The following is a 19866-nucleotide window of genomic DNA, read 5'->3' as shown; positions in this document are numbered from 1 at the left end:
TGGGTGGGCTTAGCGGAGGGGCTTATATCCGGGAGGGCTTATGCGGAATGAAAAACGTTTCTCGCCCATGGGAGTGTTGTCGAATTGTTTTTAAGTAAAAACACATAATAAAGCATCATTAGCCCTATTCAGTACTGTCTCTGGTAGAGGGGGGCTTATTCCGGGGGGCTTATAACCGGATGTATTTTTTTGTTTCCGGATGATGGGCCTTACCGGGGGGCTTTGCGGGGGGCTTACCGGAATTCTACGGTATTTATTCGATTAAGCGCCCTGGGCGCTTATTAAATTTTTGGACCTTGAGGGTGGGCGCTTATTCGAGGTGGGCGCTTATTCGAGGCTGGGCGCTTATTAAATTTTCACTATTTTTAGCAAGTAGTATGTTTATTTTGCAAGAAAACAATGTGTAATAACTAAACGCAAAGGTGTACGAAAGCTGAATTTGTAATGTTCATTGAAAGTTTCATTAAAAAAAGCTAAAAAAACTCGGTCTTCGCTATAGTCTCTTAGTAGTACTTAGTCAATTTTAATCTCAACTTTAACAATAGTCAAACTTTCCTCTTGTGCCCTCATTTTAGGGGGGTGGGGGTGGGGGTGGGCGCTTATTCGAGGCTGGGCGCTTATTAACTTTTCCTGCCTACAGGGTGGGCGCTTATTCGAGGTTGGGCGCTTAATCGAATAAATACGGTATTATAAGTTCTGAACGTGCCACATTTTTTTGACAGATGTACCTCAGACACCTATCCACATGAAACCCCAGCTGGCGCGTTCAGCATCCAAGACTCGTGGCATAAGGGCTCCCGAACTGGGAGAACCTAAAAAGGGTGAAATCCAGTCAAGTGTAATGGACTATCTAGATATGACTCCTACACGCCCTACTCAGCTGGCCCCTGTTAAGGTAAGATACAACAGTTGTTTGTTCACCTTTCTCTCTTTTTTTCTCTCAGCCAGTTGCTGCATGTGGGTCAAGTTTGTTGCTGGTTCTCCCATTGCTCCAAGGATTTTCCTGCGTGTTCTCGGGTTTTCCTCCGTTCTGAAAAACCAACATTCCAAATTTCAATATAATCTAGATAGAGGATTGCATGAAAACCAGCTAATTTCGATGTGGTATCCTCTTTCAATATTAATAGTATTTTTTTGATACATAGAGGATATTACACGGTGGTGAGAAGATGGCAAAAAACAATATCTCAGGAGTGAGCATAGTGAACGAGTGAGATAATGTTTTTGCCATGAAAACATAAAATTCATATCTTTGAGCCAACGTGTAATGTTCTTTTTATTATATAGACAAAAACAACAGAAGTGTTAAAAGCACAATACCGGCCCAAAAAAAAAAAAAATCAAAAAAACAAAAAAAAAAACAAACAAAAAAAAGAAGACACACATCAACACATATGTAAACTCTTGCACTTCCGCAGCTGTAACTTCGAGGAATTTCGTAAATGTCTCTTTTGGTCTACTTTGCAAGAAACTCCTTGAATTGTTTTGAGTCATGTAAAATTTCCTTCTTCATGTTTGCATTTTCCTGCTCTTTAGTCAACAATGTAAAGTCAGCTTCAGTGAACCTAATGTCTCTATCCCTTGCCATCTTTCACCTGGTGTTTGGCAGCTGTGCAATGGCGCAAAATGACGTCATCTATATTGTCACTAGTGAAATATGGAAAATATGCCACTATGGTCCCAGATGTAATTTTGTATGAATTTTATCAGTGAACTATTTTCCAGTAAAACACTGACGTCTATATAATAAATCCTTCTGTATCTAGAGAATCAAATTCTCCTATCTAGTATACTATAAGGACTATGTGAAGCAGTAAGGAGAATTTGTATATTACTGTCTTTTTTTCATTAGGCTGGAAATATTCCTCCGCAAGACTCACTTGGTCAAGTTCACAAGCAAGCAGAGTTGAAACGGGCATTGAAAATGTACTCTGTGATCAGCGATGGAGAAGACGGAAGAAGTCGTACTCCTTCACCATCAGACAACAACAACGATCCACCTTATGCACCAATGTTTGAAAATAATGCAAGGTGTGTATAGATTTAAAGTTACATTTTGTTTTCCTAGAAAAAAAACAACATGCAATATCATTCGCATTAAAACAAGTACTGAAGATGCTATGGTTTGCTGTATCTTGCAGTCTCATTAGTGGTAGGCAACTTTAACCCACAAAAAATATCTTTGAACATCTAAAGGAAGATATAACCTTAATTTGTGGAAATAAAATCAAACCTCGGCTATAAAAATCAATTTTTTGAAGACGCATGGAAACGACTTGAAAAGTTTGGCTCAATCTTTCAGGTTGCCATCCATCCTAGCTAAAGGTTGTTTAGTTTCAGTGCACTTATGTAGCATTTGTGTATAAAAAATGGACCATTACACTAATATAAACTTTGGCCGTCCAAAAATCTGTTAAAATCTGCGAGAAAGCCCCTTTAAGGGTAACATTCAGGGTGTTCATTAGGCATCGGGGATCAGAGAATTCTCCCGTTACTACGTAGAATTCTCCAGCTAAATTTCAAAGGCCTGTACCTATTTTTTTATTAAGATGCGGAACCTTTAGAAATCATTTTCCGGTTACTTTACACTATTCCCCTGCTATTACAATTCTTAATGAAAACCCTGAACAACAAATCATGGCACATGCAAAGAAAAAGAAGTTTGTCTAATCTGTGTTAACCTGGGTGATGAGCTCTTCAGTCTGCTTACCGGTGTTAGCGTAATAAGATGGTAAAAAGAAGGTGAAGTTGATGTACTCGTACTGTTTTCTCTATAGATTGTCAAAACTTCCTACCAAGCCAGAATCTCCATTTGACAGCAAGCCACGCATTGCAAGAACACCATTACATTCTAGAAGACTCTCGGCAGAAACTCCACTACCACTTCAAAGTCCAACGCCTTTACCTAATAAGTCAGACTTAGAAAATCCAGGTCTCGGTGTAACAGGCCATGGTCTGTTGGCGACCAAAGGAGGCAGGGCAACTGAGAATTCTCCGATAGCAAATGGCATGCATTACGATGATGACAAGCATAGCAAAACCTCAGGAATGGGTAGCAGCATTTCCGGTAATGAAGATTTACTGGGGATGCAAAGAGTTGAAGTTGTGGGTCAAGGGTTGTTAAGACTGGATAAGCAGCACAATGCTGAGGACGAGGGAAATGGTCAGCTGCAGTATGAAACAGAGGAGTCGGATGAAGGGATGGAGGATGACGATGAAGAGGACATTGAAGACGATGACGAAGAAGAAGAGGAGGAGGATGAGGAGGAGGAAGAGTTAGGAGGGGAGGAAGAAGGAGAAGAAGAAAGTGGCTCAGAAAGTGAGGAGGAAGAATACCCAACTGTATCAGACTCCCAAGATGCTGACATCTCAGCTGCGACAACAACAACATTAACAACCACCGAGTCATCGACGTTCAAGAGTGAAGAGAGCTCTGACAGCCTGGAAGACAGTGACGAGGACAGTGACTCAGGCATAAGAGGAAACACTGAGAACCTGAGAGATATGACACCAAAAACCATGAGAAAAAGCCTGTCAAAGTCAACACGGGAGAGAATGGAAAGAAGACGGCAAGAAGAAGAGGAAAAACTTCAAAGGGAGCAAGAGTTTGAGAGGGAGCGCTCGAAACAAGCACAGATTCAGCGTGAGGAGGAACAGAGGTTGCGACAGAAAATCATGAAGGAGCAGCTAGAACTTGGGAAGATGCTAGACAGGAAGGAGAAGGAACGGGAATTAGAAAGACAGAAGCAACAGCAGTTGCAGGAGGAATTGCAGAAGCAGGAGAAGGCACTGAGGGATCGGCTGCTTAAGCAACAGGAGGAGCTAGAAGAGATAGAGCAGGAAAAACAGCGTGAAAAGATGAGGCAGAAGGAGAGGATGAAAGAAAGGATGAGGCAGAAACAGAAGCAAAAGGAAGCAGAGCTGCTTAGAGCAGAAGCAGAACGCAAAGAGAAGGAACGAGAACAAGAGGAGGAGTTAAGGAGGAAGCTTGCAGAGAAGGAAGTTGAGTTAAAGAAGAAACAGTTGCAAAGAGCAAAGGAAAATTCTGCTGGATCCGAAAACAGTGGTTAGTCAATAACACTGAGTTTAGAGCGGTTTTCACTTGAATGTCGAAAGTAATTTGCATTTGCTTTGGTTTTGCTTTACTACGCTTAGTGATTGGTTTAAAAATCTCGCGCCACTTTCGCAGCCAATCAGAACGAAAACCAAAACCAATCGTATCTCGCTCGCGCACATTTTCCCGCGCTTTGTGCCAGCTACCTGTAGTTGCTTCGAGAATTGCTTGGTTCACTGGATTGTCTGTGTCCTTTGTGATTGGCCAGAGTAATTACTTTGCTTTTGGTTTTACAACACTCAATTGGAAACTGCTTTATTGGACTTAGAGATTGTATGACTGTCTTAAAGCGATTTCTAACTAACTTTTGTCCCTTATCTTTCCAGATCTGTCTGTAACAGGGTCTAGTTCCCCATTAAAGTCAAATAGAAAACCCCCCACAGGAGGAACACCTAAGAAAAAGACACCTCTCTCCTCGTAAGTACACAAAATTTATTTTGTACATGTATTATCTGTTGAATTTGTAAATTACATTTGCATAAAGCTTGTGTGGCTTTTTAGTGGAAGGAACAGATTTGTTAGTGCAACATCAGATTTACATGTACTGTACATAACAAAATCGTATTTCCGGAACCAATCTCCAGTTAAACCCCACTTATTCAACTCGGTTACCAGGTATTTCGAATTTCCCTGCTATTTCAAACAAAAACCCATTTCCCTTGGATTTGCCTTTCAGTCATTTACTATTGGCTATTTCGAACTGTTATTTGTTTCCCCTGACGGTTCGAAATAGCGCGGTTCAACTGTAGTTTGTTCAGTAGGGGCTGTACTCACTGTACATTGTTCAGTTGGAGTCTCATTTCCAAGATTTAACTAAACCTGCGGCACTCGTCAGAGGTGTTGTTGACATGGAAATTTTCATAGCACTAAAGTCAAAGTCTACCTGCAAGCCAGAAATTTCTTTAACCTACACTTGTACCCTAAACAATCTGACAGCCTATGTCGTTTTCTCCTGTGTGTTCCATGGTGTTCCAGAAAATATCCATGGAAGGTTTTTTATTGTGTTGAACCCCCTACCAATGAGCATATTTTCTGGAACTTCACATTGCAAGTTATTAGGGAAACCCGACAAGAATGCTGGGAGTGGGGGGCACCCTATTAAAGGGGAAGGGGGAGGAGAAGGGAAGGGGAGTAGCTGATGTGATTACTGGTCATTTCATGCTACAAAAAATCCAAGTTAAATTCTAGTAGGTCCTTTTGATCCCTTATGATTAGGGCAGACTTAAACCTTTTATTTTTGCAGGGCGCAATCTGAACGAGATTCCAGTTATGCTGTTACAGATGACCCATCTGAGATCAGGCGGAATTACGCTGCCTCTGCAGGCAGCACTGCATCCCAGTGCTGGGAAGTTAGCTTGGAAGATCTTCAACCCTTCAATAATCCAGACAGTGCTCTGCGAGAGGCACTCAAGTATCTGGCAAACACAGAAGACTGGTAAGTAAAAAAAGACGTTTACTAACGTAGTCTACAACTCATGCATGTGTAGCTGTAGTGCATGGTTGCGCGTACACTATTGGCCTTGTCGATGCTACAGTTCAACCTGGGGGTTCAAAGTACCCTAGTCAGCCGCACCTTTGAAAATGCTTTGCTGTTTCACGGTGATTTCTTTCGTTTAGACATGCTCTGCGTGAAATATGTCAACAAAAACAAAGGCGTGGCTGAGTTGGGTCTGTTAACGTTGGATTTTGGCATTTTCATCAAACTCACAAACTAGCTTGTGATGTGTCAGAAAGTGTAGATAAATGTTTTCCCAACAACAGTCGAACTCCAGCCAATACACCTTTTGTAGGTGGACACTTAGCCATGTTCCAGTCACATACAAACACTCACTTCTATTTTCCCATAAGTGGAAACCTTCCAGTGGAGCTAAGAGGTCCTTATAGTCAGGTCGGTTAGCGTAATAATCGTTACTTGCGTGATAAAAGCACCAATTTTTGCATGCGGACTCCTTTCTATACTTTATTTAAGTTTATCCGTGGCTCCATCCGAATTATTATATTTTTTCTTGAAATTTAAACCAGAACGTTTTTAGCTCATTTGCATATATTCATAAAAGCTGTTCCACAATGTCCCTTCGTAAGCAATCGATTTATTTTTGTGATAAAAACCCCAAGTTTGGCATGCGGCCTCTTTTCGATACTTGTTTTAAGTTTATTCGTGGCTCCATCCGAATTTTTTTTATTTTCTTGAAATTTAATCAAGAACGTTTTCAGCTAATTTGCATAAATTCATAAACGCTCAGTTCTCAATGTTCCCTTTCGTTAGCGGTCAATTAGTTTTTTCGGCGGGTGTCCGTCGCTATTTTGTATAGGAATTTATCGGAGTACTTGATATTGATTTCCGATAAGGCAAATTGAAGAGAAAATCACGCGATTTCCAGCTTTCCTAACCCTAGCTTCCACGCAGTCGTTTTTACTGACAAGAGAAAAAATGCAGTGGCTTAAGGCTTAAAAAAATTAACTGTAATATCCTAGACAGGGGTGGATCTAGTGGCGTTGTATTAGGTGGCTAGCTACCCCTGATCCAAAAATAAACATAAAAACATGAAAATATAAGGAGAGTGAAACTCGAGAAGGTGTAGAAATCGTTGAAATGTTCGGCTAAAATAAAGTCTGGTGAAGGGATATTTTGCTGAGCGTTAGTACAAGTGTTCTAGATTGAATGCCCGTCTTGTGAGTTCAAGCAAAGCATGGTCCGTCAGTGGCATCTATTCAATGAACGTTTTTTAAGACAGAAAAGTTAAATCATAGATGATCTATGAGATTGATCTAGATTGATCTATGAGTTAAATCATAGATTGGTTAAGGGACAAGGAGGAACTCTCTTGTCATAAACGATGATAATCAGCCGTTCAATTTTACGGAAGTGCTCACAGTCGGCATCAAGGGACTCAAACGGATGAGAGAGGCTGAATAGGCAATTGTTTCTGTTTCTTTTTTAAATGCCTGCCAAGTCTGCCCTTTCCCCTAAAACTGGATGTGGTGTTACAACCAGATAAAGCGTTGAAAAGTAAACAGACCTTTCGCAAGCAGGCAGGGGATACAACTCCATCTTCGTCAAAGTGCTCGCACATGGCTTCTGCTGTCCACTCTTCAAGCTCAGGCGTTCGATCAGGCGTTCTTTTTTTTGCTGCGGGAGAAGAAAAATCGCAGGTTAGTGTGACCCTTGCATAGGAAATAGAAATTCCCAGCTGGTGTAAATGCTGAATGATCCGCTTGCTTCTCGTCAATCTATGTATGTTCAAGTCAATGTAGACAGGCAGAGGCAGTTCACGATTTTGTTTTTTTTTTCTTTGTGTTGCGGCCAACGGTAAGGCAAGCTTGGGACTCGTGCTTATCTTGCTTTTTCAAACCGTCTCCATCGAAAATTAAGAATATTAAGGTTTTGAGGCTAGATGGTAACGACACTTCTTGACTATTTTATGGAAACAATCCGTTAAATTTATATGCCTCGTGGCTGAAAATGTATATTCTTATTATTGAAGCTACCTTGGCCAAATTGTGCGTCCACTGTGTCTCGTTCTTCAAGGCTTTTTAAGCATGTCCCGCTCCCTCGGCGGCCACAAACTTCAAGCACATATATACAGTAGAACCTCGGTAACACGAACTCTTATGGGAAACGAAAAACAGTTCGAGCTAGCGGGGTTTCGAGTAATATTTAATTTGCCAGTTAATTGTAGTTACTGATTTTGCAGACTTCATATTCAGTACCAGTACAGTATTCAGTATTCAGTACAGTACTGACAGTGCAAATACACTTATCTCGTCAGAAACTCTATCACGATCATACATGAATTCTTATGATAAGAATGGAAAAAGGCTGTCAAATACGTGATCTGTTCGTTGCTCTAATCAATGGGTATCCGTGACGAGTTGCAAGAACCGAATTCGAGTTATCGGGGTAAATTGACCCCAATTTTGATCAACGGAAACGAAATTTAGTTCGAGTTAGAGGGGATTTCGAGTTATCCGACTTCGAGTTAACCGGGTAAAAATAACTGAAAAGTGGGTTCAAAATCCAGGAAATTAAAGTTAGTTCGATTTAGCGGGGTTGTTCGAGTTACCGGGATTCACTGTAATTACCATAATAAACATTTTAGAATACTGCACCTAAAAATAAAAATTTAGCGAAAACTTTAACTTCATGTCTTCAATTTATATATATTTTGCAACATTTAAGCATAAAACTGCAAATTACTTACGGATTAGAGAAATATTTCCTTCTGTCCCACTTTAATTTAATCAATTCAAAATGGCGTGGTAGCGGTGCTTGAGAGATCGTACGTGGTCAAAATGTTAAGCAAATTTTGCAATTGCAAGAAAAAATCCAGGTGGAGCCACGGATAAAATTATTTAATAGTCTTTAAAGAATCTTTCTGCAAAGTTTGGTGCTTTTATCAACCGTGACACGATTTCTCCAAAAATTTGCGCTAAGCGACCTGACTATTAAGGTGTCCTCTAACAAGTTTGACTGCATAACAAATCTGAGTATACCGGTAAATGTTTTTCACAAGTGTAGGGTTAAAGGTTGCACTCGAACCCAACTAAAATAGTTACATCTATCTTTTCTTCGCACACAATTAGGGAGATGAAATGCGAAGGAATTCAAGGAATCCGCCGACTTACTAAACACCACCCAGAAGTATTGGTCTCGCAACTGCATACAGTGACTCTTGCTGTCATAGCAGAGGTACCTTGTGTCACAGTCCTAATGTGTCTCTTAGGGCTCGTTTTTTCCCCCACATTTCTAGAATAAGAATGGTTGGTACAGAATGCCAGGAATAATTCGGATTGCCTGCATTAAAAAACGCCCATGTAGTGGAAACGATAAGCGTGGTCCTGGCACGAGTAAACATTGCGTAACCAATATGGCGGCGGATGAAGAGGCGGAATAGAAAAACGCGTGCATTTCACATTCTGGCCATTTTTATTCCAGAATTGTGAATAAAAAACGCGCTCTTAGTAGTACTATCCTACTATACCAAGATTGTATTCGAGAAACAGTACAGTTTTCTATCATTTTACTTGCTGTGGTTATAATATTAACATATTGCTTGACAGGTCAAGAATCTTCGATCACAAGTTTCGCGTTCAGGTATCTGTTGTCTTGGGGACATGTACGCAACTCTTGGCAAGCACATGGACAATGTAAGTAAACTGGAATAAAATACTGAACTGCTGAAATACAAATTATGAATAGAGAGAAGTGAATGTATATGTTAGATACTTAGTTTTCAATTATTGAGTGTTGTTAAACTAAAACCAAAGTAATCACTCTGACCAATAACAAATGACGCAGACAATCCAGTGAACCAATCAATACTCGAAGTTGATACATAAGGGTGCAAAACACGGGAAAACGTGCGTGATCGAGTCACGATTATTTTTTGTTCTACTTCTGATTGGTTGAGAAAGTGGCGTGAAATTTTTAAACCAATCACTAAGCGTTGAAATGCAAAACCAAAGTAAATGCGAATTACTCTCGACACTCAAGTGAAAACCGCTCTTAGCTTGTACAGAAATAGGAAAATTATTTATAATTGGTCGGTGACATACACAACTAATACAAAACTATTTTGCTGTTGTTGTTTCAGGAACTGGAAGTCACTACAAAAATCTTGTTAGCAAAGGGTGGTGAATCTAGCGGGTTTATTCGGGATGATGTAGAGAAGTCTTTAACAGCCATGGTGTGTTCCCTGACTCCAACTCGTGTGCTGGTCGCACTTATATCAGGCGGAGCCAGGTTTGTTTGTGCTTAACCCCAGTAATGGCTTATTTTGAGTGTTCCATTTCTTTCTTTCAACCGTCTTGCTACAGTACAGGGACACCCGACAGACCGTTTTGGTGAATATCTGTTCGGAAGACCTATAATCGCCTACGATTTTCAGATTAAAGTGTGATGAAAAACTGGAGATTTCTTTACCTGAAACTTTCGAGACATGGGCAAAGTAATGCCTCTTGTTTTCGGATAGAGAAAAATGTCGTTTTGGGTACGAAAAAAGGCCAGCTACGATTTTCGAGAAGGCAACAGCGGCTTGTAAATTCGGTTAAGAATATTTTGTTCCCTAAAATTGTCTGAAGTTTGAAAGTCCAGCTAGCATATCCAAAAACATACACTCCTCTTAGCGTTTAAAAATAAGGCTTTAAAACGCACAAAAAGGACACTTACAATGTAAAAACGGTGTTCCAAAATCTATAGACGAATTTTCTCGTTGGGTGCCCCTGACAGAAAAAATCCCGGTTCCTGAAACCATCGGTTTCTCGAAATTTCCCGTTTTTTCCCTTGGATAGTACCTCTGTAATTTTACCCCCCGATTTTCCCGAACCTCCTGATTTCGCAAAGCAATTTTCGTTTCCCCTAGAGGTTCGAGATATCGGGACTAAACTGTATTTTCCTGTTATACACTTTGCAAGTGACATTGATATTGTTAATACAATGTGATTATGTTTTTATTATTGTTTTCAGTCATCGCAATGTAGCCGTTCGTAAGACTACTGCCCAGTTCCTCAGCTTGCTCGCGGAACGCATGGGAGCGAGTCGCTTGATGAGCGGAGCAAAAGATGTCACAGAAAAGATTTTACCTACTGCAGCTCAGTTTGTCACGGACGGAGGGCCAGAGACCAGGTACACTTGTGAGAAAAATCGTGATTCATGTAAGAACTGTCAATATTTTAATTTTTTTTATAAAAATTAAAATTTAAAAAAAAAAAAATATTTTTTTTTTATTTTTTTTTAAAAATATTAAAGAGTTTTTTTAATCTTTGCTCTTATTTGGTTTTGTAGATACTACGGACGCAAGATTCTCCACATTGTTTACGATCACCCCGAGTTTGACAAGCTCGTGTCCAAACACGTGCCGTCCAATCTACTGAAAGACGTGCGTGACACGGTAGAGAACCTCAGGACAAAGGTGGGCAGCAATTACTTTGTTTTGTCACGCAATATTCTGTTTTTATTGCGTGACGAGTGGCACGAATAGAATCGAAAGGCGTTACTTTAAGGTCATTCCTCAGTATTGCATTGTGTATCCCGTACTACGCACAATTACACGTGTGATTAGCGCACACACATTAAGAAAATGGCGGTTTTTTCTATACGACTTGGCTCGCAAGAAAGATGAATCGTAGTTCAGTTCTCGTAAACGAGTACCGAGACCTGTCAATTTTAGACCATGACGATCGCCTTCTGTCATGAGGCGTCGCAGGGACACGTTGATCTGTACTGCATTCTGTTGCGCTCGACCGATGAATAGAACAGAATGGGACTGAGAAACAGCTACAGGATTTTATTCGAAAAGAGATAAAGTTAACAAGAAGTCGCCGTAAAAAAACGAAGCAAAGTACTTCTAGAAAGTTAGAAAGGACTAATACAAAGTATAAACGGGTATTTCTAATGAACTCGGTGGACTTTATTTGCCTACTGAACAACCAATAGGTAAAGTTTGAGTGAATATCTATTGCCAGTTCTATTTCGGTGGAACGACTTTAAGACATGTAGTTCGAGTGACAATCGACCTGTTTTCAAACAAATCTTTCTTCTTTCACAGGGTCTCGGCGATCCTCCCTCGGACCCATCTTCCGCCAGGCAGCGGAAGCCCGCGTCCGGTGGTGGGGGCTCCCGAAGCGGTGGGGTACGAGGATCTGTGGCTTTATCCCCGTCATCGAATGCCAGGTACATGTCAGTCGTTATTAAGATCAAGTTTAGCTTGTGCTTCTGATACAGAGTCTTCCTTATAAAACAGTCATTCATTGTATCCAATGTTTATACCCGTAATTAGTACCTAGTGTATTTTCCCTGTGTCGTCTTCATAAAAATGTTATTTTGTTGGTTTAAATGTTGGTACCAAAATACAGTAGAACCCCTTCTAAGCGGCCACCCTCGGGGAAATGGCAACTGGCCGCTAAATAGAGGTTGGCCGCTTAATAGGGGTTCGTCAGAAATAAGCATAAAGCCATTTAAAAAGGTTACTTTATTTAAATACAAGATGACGTGAAAAAGAATAACGAAACCAAATGAAGACGACAATATACTTGTGTTTATTGTGGCCGCTAAATAGGGGTAAAAACAGTAGAATAACGCTCATCGGGACGGCAGAAAGGTGGCCGCGGCTGCTTAATAGTGGGTGGCCACTTAATAGGGGTTCGACTGTATTAACGCATCCCGATAAATCGCGTAACTCTAAGAATTTATTGTGGTAAAAGGATTTGCTAGGCCATAGACTGAAAGCGTTTTATTGGAATCTTAAATGTAGAAAATGTGCATGAAGGATCATGAATTGTGTTTTTCTAATTTCAGCTCAAGAGAGTCTTCACGGAGTGGTAAACCTGTGGCTCGTGACGGACTGGTTCAGGTAAGTGACCTGTGCAAATTAAAGAGATCTCGTTGTAGTCGTATTGGCTCTTGTTTCTAATGCGTTCTTTTTTGTAGGGCGAAGAGGTGATCCCGAACCTGGTCAACTCTCTACAGGCGAATGATTGGAAGGAGCGACAGCAAGCGGTCGATCAGTTTGTTGATTTGGTGCAGTTGAATCCTGACGGACTGGGACCGAAGTTTACTAAGGTATAGTTATAGTACATGTAAGTCACAAAGGGCACGTCGTAAAATTAGACTCTCTAAAACGCCATTTCCTGCGTTCCCTGAACCGGAATTGGTTATAATCAGGAAGGTTTAAGGCATTAAAAAATGCTCACAAAAAGGGAAATATTTGATTTGGCAATTAGAATTATTAGTCTGTAGTTGTCCAGAACAGACTCCAATAGGAAATATGAGTATGGGATAATCCCGGACATGACAGATGGTTTGCTTAATTAAATATTTTAAAAGTTTTCAGCCAGTCCAAGTGAGCAAACTAAGGGTCAACTCTATCTTCAGAAAAATAATCATAACCCGACGATACGTCCGAAGTCCGGCCTGAAACGAAGCTGCTGTTAAATCATTGCCTCTGGTATTTTTCTACTTTGAGTAACTATTTGGAGGTTTTCGTCATCTTGAAGGAAATTTTAACTGTGGACCTTCTTTGTTTCAGGTTTTTGATGCGTTCATTCCTCGGCTTAAAGACTCGAATAGTAAAGTAAGTTCACCACGCTTGGTAGTAATATTCCTTGTGATCTATTTCTTACTTCTGTTTACCTTGTTACAACAAATTTAAGCGGGTAGGTAATAAGAATAACGAACCTTATCAAAGCCAAATTGTTTGAAGGAGTATAAGATTAAACGTATGGAAATAAATAAACAGCCCCAGTGCGGTATTCCACTCTATTGTAGTACCGACAAAATTGAAAGTTTTATGTAGAAGATAAAATATGAGCGGGAGATCTGTATGGGCGTTTACAATGGCGAGCCGATAGGCGAGTCATTGTAAACGGCCATACAGATCGGACGCGAATATTTGAATCTACTTGTGAAATGAAAACAATAAATTGAATGCAAAATATTCGGTAGAGATCTGTATCAAAAGTTAATTAATACTAATTAGCTGAGCAGGAGCTTGTATCATAAGTTAATTCTATTGTTTGATTTGTATTGAGGTTTACAGTTGTGTGCATGTGATCTGAATACTGTGCTGGGATTGGTTTGCACCCTTATGAATAGTTAATGAATTTTACAATTATTTATGTGCGTTCACTAACCTTTTGGCAGGTTAATCTTCACGCGCTGCAGTGTCTTCCCAAGATTCTTCCCTGCCTTGCCAACCAATCTGGAGCCCTGATACCTCCCGTGGTGGCCGCTTTGACTTCGAACTTTGCTTCCAAGAACACGAATGTCTTCTCTACTGCAGAGGAGGCTCTTGATGAACTCATCAAATATATAGGTACTAGTTTTAGCAGCTGTACAGGAACATTAACAACAATTGAATTGAACATTGACATTTTGAGGAGCCTTAAGCCAGAAATGTTTGTTTATCAGGACCAAGATTTTACACTGCATAAATCTGTAGCTTGTATTTATTATTTTTTTTTAGAAATAACAGTGTCCCCGATTAGTAAAAAAACAGAGTTGATGTTTGCGGGCGTAAATATGTTTTTGCCCGACTCAGGCTCATCAGCTGAGAAGGGCCAAAAACATAATGCGAATTTGCTTCCCTGTTAGGTTTTTCAGCCAATTGTCGTTAAAAAGCTCAAAAAACAGTTTGTAGTTGCTGCGCCTCAACTCAGTTTTAATGAACGGAACTAAAAGTGCTGCCAGCCAGCAAGAAAACGGCGCAGGCAGTTGAATGGTTTTCAGTTCTGATTGGCTGGCTTCGTTATTTTTTTTTTTCTGATTGGTTTAAGGCAGTGGGCTAAAATATATTTTAGCCCGCTAAATGATGATGATGATGATTTTTGAGTTATTTTTTCAAAAATAGCTCTTAGTCGGCGCGATGGACCTGTAATCAGTGAAGTATGTTTGTTTGTCACACCAATCAGATTTCAGGTACTATCAGAACCAATCAAATTGCATTTTATAAAGGGGAAGCAATCTGACACAGTTGTAGTGAGCAATTTCGTTCGAAGATTTTAGATTAGAAGGAGGCGGAATCGGTGAGTTGTGAATTAACCCTGGATTAAAAACATTTTTCGTAACGCTCGCCTGCTTACAACGCACACGCCGTGAGCAAAAGGCCCAACAGTAACTTGTTATTCGTCTTATTCGAGCGTACGTTTGGAGAGGCTAGCTTTCCTGACCGTAGTAAAAATTACATAAAACATTTGCTCAAAGCAGATTTCAAGAATAATGTTGTCATTACTTTTGCCGCCCGCTTTGCGAAGTTCGTTGGGAAATTGGAAAGTTTGTTACAAAGTTGCCAAATAGGTTGCGAGTTTGCGAATCAAATTGCGAACTTCGATAGAAAGTTCCCAACTTCAGCCCGAATTTTTAAAAACCTTATGTAATTATGTTATCAAAATGGGCTTTGCTACGCTAAACTGTTGGAAAAAATGTCATAAAAATAAAAAACTTTTATGTTCAGCGAGCCGTTAACATGTTGTCCCGAACAAATTAGTCTTCCCTGCCTCGTCGCGTCGCGTCGGCTTAAAATCAATTTTACATATGGGTAAACCATCCAGAAGACAAACGCAGAAGACTTGAAATTGAAGATTATGCCTCAGAGAAATCGTTAAATATGTGTTTTCATACAAAAAAGTTAACATTTGAGCAATTTCTACATGCATAAAATTTATTTATCGGCAAATCACTTGCGTGATCGCTGATGCGAAACGTCTTGCACTTCAAGCTACTTCAACTTTCCTTGACAAGTTCTAAAATCTTCGAGTTCAGAAATCGCCATGACTTTCGAGCAACATGTCTTGTTTCTCCTCAACTACCAAACTTGGAAAGTTCAGTCGGGCCGAAGTTGGGAACAAAGTTTCCAATTTCCCAACAAACTTCGCAAAGCGGGCGGCCAAAGTAAACTGAAATCAACTGTAAAACATCTCGTTCAAACATTTAATGAACCGGTACAAGTATGTACTTTGCTGTTAAAAGCAACTTCGATCGATAGCTAAAACAGAATAAGAGCGTGCCATTCCGTGACAATTTGAAAACTCAATACCCGATTCCCTCTATAGCGTGCGCCTGCAGGGAATCACGGTAGTTGTATTTATCAAACCATGCGCGAGACTCGGCAACGGGCATCTTTGCTGAGTCTCGCGCAGGGTTTGATGAATACAACTACCGTGATTCCCTGCAGGCGCGCGCTATAGAGGGAATCGGGTATTAGTTCTTGTTTGTTGAATAAAATTTACGTTGTGAATGAACCAAAATCTTTGTTGAACAGTTCTGACAGGAAACAAATTCTCCAGGTGTACTGCGCTTTAAAGAACTTTCCCGAAGAGATTGTTTTTGATTTGATTCGTTTATTACTTCGTTTATTACAGTACTTTTCGTTCAATGACTATATGGAGACGTGGCTTTTTCGAGAAAAACAAGGGTATCGTGTTACGTTCGTTTTTAAAAAAAACAAAGGTATCATGTTACAAAAGTGAGAAAAACAACGGTATCATGTTACAGTGTTTGGCAAAAAGCCAAAAGTATTCCCTAACAAACAAAAGTAACACGTTACGGTTGCTACAAAGCTAGCAACAAAATGACCGCTTTAAACAGAATAAGAACGTGCCATTTTGTGACATTTTGATAATTGAATTAGTTTTTTGTTTTTCAATAAATGATGAAAATTTACGTATTGAATAAAACAGTTCTGATGTATCAAAATGCACGTAATTTTTTTTGTGCAAATAAGTGACTCCGTGGGTCGCCATACACATAGCCCAACCCATGACATAAACCATCCCAACAGGACAATCACCCAATTTCACCCCTAACCACCCCATAAATCGAAAAAATAACTCCTGCACGCTTAGCGTGCCTATGTTTGTTATAGTTATACTTCCTTTTCCCTTTGCTCTTCCCAGACAACACGTTCCTCGTTCAACCATTTTGTACAACAGCACAGTATGGCAGCAGCCGAGTCAAACCTATCATGGTCGACAAGTTAGCAGGTGTGTGAAATCACTTCTCTATTCCAGATCTCATACATTTCCCTTAGTGTTAGTTCTGAAAATTCTGTGGTACTAGACGATATCTCACCGTCTTCACTGGGATGTCTGTCCGGCTAAGTAAAATTATTATATACTTAAACAGTGAATAGCGTTGTTGGCGCGCGCTGATTGGCTACTCAAATTTGGGATATCCTTTGTAATTCACTTCCGAGCAACTCGCGTGCGAAAACTGTCATCGTTGACAGGAATAAATTAGTTAAAAGTAATCCTTTTTGGGTTTTATTTTCTCACTGTTTTAGAATATACTAAAACAACTATTCACCTCTGTGTCGGTGGCTAGTCGCCTTTTCTTTGCTTTCCATTTTCAAATTACAAATGTTAATTACAGTATTTGTCTTTGTGTCCGTTAGATATCGTACCTACAGTACACGCACGGAAGCCTCAAATTATCTCTCGCCATGTACTTCCCTTGTTGTGGAGTCTTCTCAACGCCAGTAACGGAAGCGCTGGGGCCGGTAACAGCGCTCTCAAGACATCGACCAGCCGGCTAACTACCACACTGTACTCCTGTATGGGTAGATCCTTGACAGAGCAGGCATCTAGTCAAGTACCGAGAATACAGGAAAAAATACACCAGATTATTGGCTCGTGACACTCTCGGTCAAGCTCGGGTGATTCTCGAGGGGTTCTCGGAACGCCTTCGGAGCACGTTCTGCACGAGTGAGCTTTTGAGCTCTTCGTTTCTTCGCTAGCTGAGAGCGTCTCTCTAGTGTTTTTTATTTTATTTTAAGGGGTTCGCGTCTTGAAACCCCTCGTATTATCGATTGTTGTTTATAGAATCGTAAATAAGGACCACACCAGTAACGGCAGAGGTTAACCTTTAATTTATTACAATTAATAACTCTCTACAGGTGGGGAGGTAAATAAATTAATGTGCAGTTCTCGTAAATTATTTTAGTCCAGTTGTGTTATGGTAAACGTTGATAAACTACAATATGGCGGTATTTAGAGAGTATTGCTTCAGGAATGTGAGTCCTCGATAAAATGGCTTAATCACTCTATTCTGGGACGATTAGTCCGCACATAATAGGCTGCTTTCTTGAAGAAAAAATTAATCTAAAGCCCGGGACAGACGAGGATAAGAGTTGATGAGAGTTGACTTTCATAAGTGTTTTCGTCAACTCTCATCGACTATACCAACTCAGGCCAAACGAGAGAAAACTCTCATGAAAAATTTGAGCACGTTCAAAGTCGATGAGAGCCCATGAGAGTCGATAAGAGACCATGAGAGTTTCAGGCCAAACGAGAGTGAGAGTTTGAACTCACGTCAACTTTCATCCTCGTTTGGCCTGGGCTTAAAACGGACTAGGATTTCTTTTTTTGTTTAACTGTTTCGTGTGACAGTATTGGTCATAGACTCCACTCGATTTGGTAACAAGTTTGCAAAAAGCTCATCTGCCCAAAAACAGCGTTACCAAGCCTTGTTAAGACAACGAAAGTCTTTTTCAATATGTTGTAGGATCTAAGATTTAGACTATATTAGTAACTGCATTACTATTTGCTTTTCGCAGGACGCTGTGAAATACTGGGTAAATACTTTTCTAAATTACAAAAGGCCTGGGTTCGCAACCATTTTAAGATGGCGTCCAGATACCAAAACGGTCCATGAAGTGTGAAGTCTTCCTTTAGGACCTGTTTTGTTCCAAAAAGAACAGTATTTTTCTGTTTTTTTTTTTTTCAAGTGCTAATGGGACTTTGTAGTTATTTTACTGCGTGAGTAGTGCACAATATTAGAATCAACTACACGTACTTTTAACTGTTTCATTCTCATGTTAATATGCATGGAGGCTTTTAAATGTTTTTTTAAGACCAGCACGATGGGAGGCGAAGGGAATAAGTCTTCTGTCACTCAATGAAATTGAAAACGACATTGGAACCGCAGAAGCTGTTAATAACCACATTATTTTTGTAACGTTACAGATTTTTATTTGTACAACAGTAGTAAGCGTGTAAAAGACATGTAGTTAATATATTTATTACAAAGTGTAAATCTTGTTGTCAGAGAGGCATTTGTGCGTTTGGTCACCGCTGGCCATGTGCGCGCTGGCTCTGGGAACTAGATCGCGTTATTGCAATGGCAACAGAGACTTTTTAGCGGCTTTCATGTTTGTTTTAGAAGAACTGTGTCTTAGGTCGGCCGTCTGAGCGGGGCTTAACGATGTTAGATATTGTTTCAATTCCCATTATTGGGGAGATTGCATTTTAAAGGATATATTCAATTTAGATTAAAGTTGATACGAACACAGTGAGAGTGAAAAATAAATATTGAAACTTCAACAATTGGCCGGATGTCACTGTATTGAGTAAAGGGCATTATGATTATTGAGGGATTATGCCAAAAAAAGGAAAGAAAACAAAACCCCTTGTTTCCAGTTGAAATCTCAATATGATAACGGCGGAGAGGGGTGGTTGGGGTATATATGGCGTATACCGAGATTAGATGCTTGATGAGTCCTGTTTTGGCGAGGATGTCCCTCGTAATCTTTTACTCAAAAAAAAATACCATTATCACAAGGGTGATGAAGTACCGTACACACAAGGCGAATTTTTGTTGATTTTGTCAAAATATCTGCCAGTGTGCGCACGGTGATTTCAGTCAACTCTCTCTTAACGGACACTCTAAAAGACGGACGCCTGGTGTTGGTCCCGTTCCTGCCTTTTCTTAGTCAGTTTAATGTAACTAAACTCCGTCTAAGGGCCTCTTTACATGAGAGTTTTCGTCCCGGGATGACTTTCGTCCCGGGATGAATTCATCTCGGTGTCTGGTCATTTTCTTGTTGCTGTTTACATGATGATACATGATTTCGTCCCGGGATGAACTCATCCCGGGACGATTTCATCCCGGGATGAAACACCGAGTTGAAATGTCATCCCGGGATGAAACGTGACGAGAAACGTCATGTAAACAGTCTTTCCGGGATGAAATATAAAGTAATGTAAGCACGGGCGAGATGAATTCAACTCGGGCGGGACGACTTACGTCCCAGCATCCCGGGCTGAACACGCTCATGTAAAATGAAATTTTTTTCATCCCGGGACGAAATTCATCCCGGGATGAAACTCAACTCGGCTTTCATGTAAAGAGGCCCTAAGACGAAAACCTCTCTAAGGGCCTCTTCACATGAGCCCGGTTTACGGGCTGTCTCAGTTACCAGGACGGCTTTTGACCTCTGTTCATATGGAAAATTTTAGCCCGATTGACGGGGACAAAATTC

General features: G+C 40.3%; 1 protein-coding gene across 1 annotated transcript in view; it reads left to right on the top strand.

Annotated features, from left to right (window-relative positions):
- The window catches only part of LOC144635887 (TOG array regulator of axonemal microtubules protein 1-like), a 28411-nt gene extending 9480 nt beyond the window's left edge, over window positions 1–18931 (top strand). Inside the window, exons 4-20 of the mRNA XM_078494999.1 lie at window positions 723–895; window positions 1853–2031; window positions 2778–4066; window positions 4441–4531; window positions 5358–5549; window positions 8699–8804; window positions 9176–9262; window positions 9709–9857; window positions 10581–10739; window positions 10899–11025; window positions 11662–11786; window positions 12411–12465; window positions 12543–12674; window positions 13141–13185; window positions 13755–13926; window positions 16505–16591; window positions 17002–18931. Of these exons, the coding sequence (XP_078351125.1) occupies window positions 723–895; window positions 1853–2031; window positions 2778–4066; window positions 4441–4531; window positions 5358–5549; window positions 8699–8804; window positions 9176–9262; window positions 9709–9857; window positions 10581–10739; window positions 10899–11025; window positions 11662–11786; window positions 12411–12465; window positions 12543–12674; window positions 13141–13185; window positions 13755–13926; window positions 16505–16591; window positions 17002–17243 (3410 nt within the window). The 3' untranslated portion in view covers window positions 17244–18931. The remainder of the gene's footprint in view (window positions 1–722; window positions 896–1852; window positions 2032–2777; window positions 4067–4440; window positions 4532–5357; window positions 5550–8698; window positions 8805–9175; window positions 9263–9708; window positions 9858–10580; window positions 10740–10898; window positions 11026–11661; window positions 11787–12410; window positions 12466–12542; window positions 12675–13140; window positions 13186–13754; window positions 13927–16504; window positions 16592–17001) is intronic.
- The last annotated feature ends 935 nt before the right edge of the window (window positions 18932–19866 follow it).

Source organism: Oculina patagonica, chromosome 13, assembly GCF_052425735.1.
Source record: "Oculina patagonica isolate OP01 chromosome 13, crgOcupat, whole genome shotgun sequence".
In the NCBI taxonomy this organism is placed as follows: domain Eukaryota; kingdom Metazoa; phylum Cnidaria; class Anthozoa; order Scleractinia; family Oculinidae; genus Oculina; species Oculina patagonica.
The sequence above is the reverse complement of the archived record's forward strand: the minus strand, read 5'-3'. Positions and strand labels throughout refer to the sequence as shown.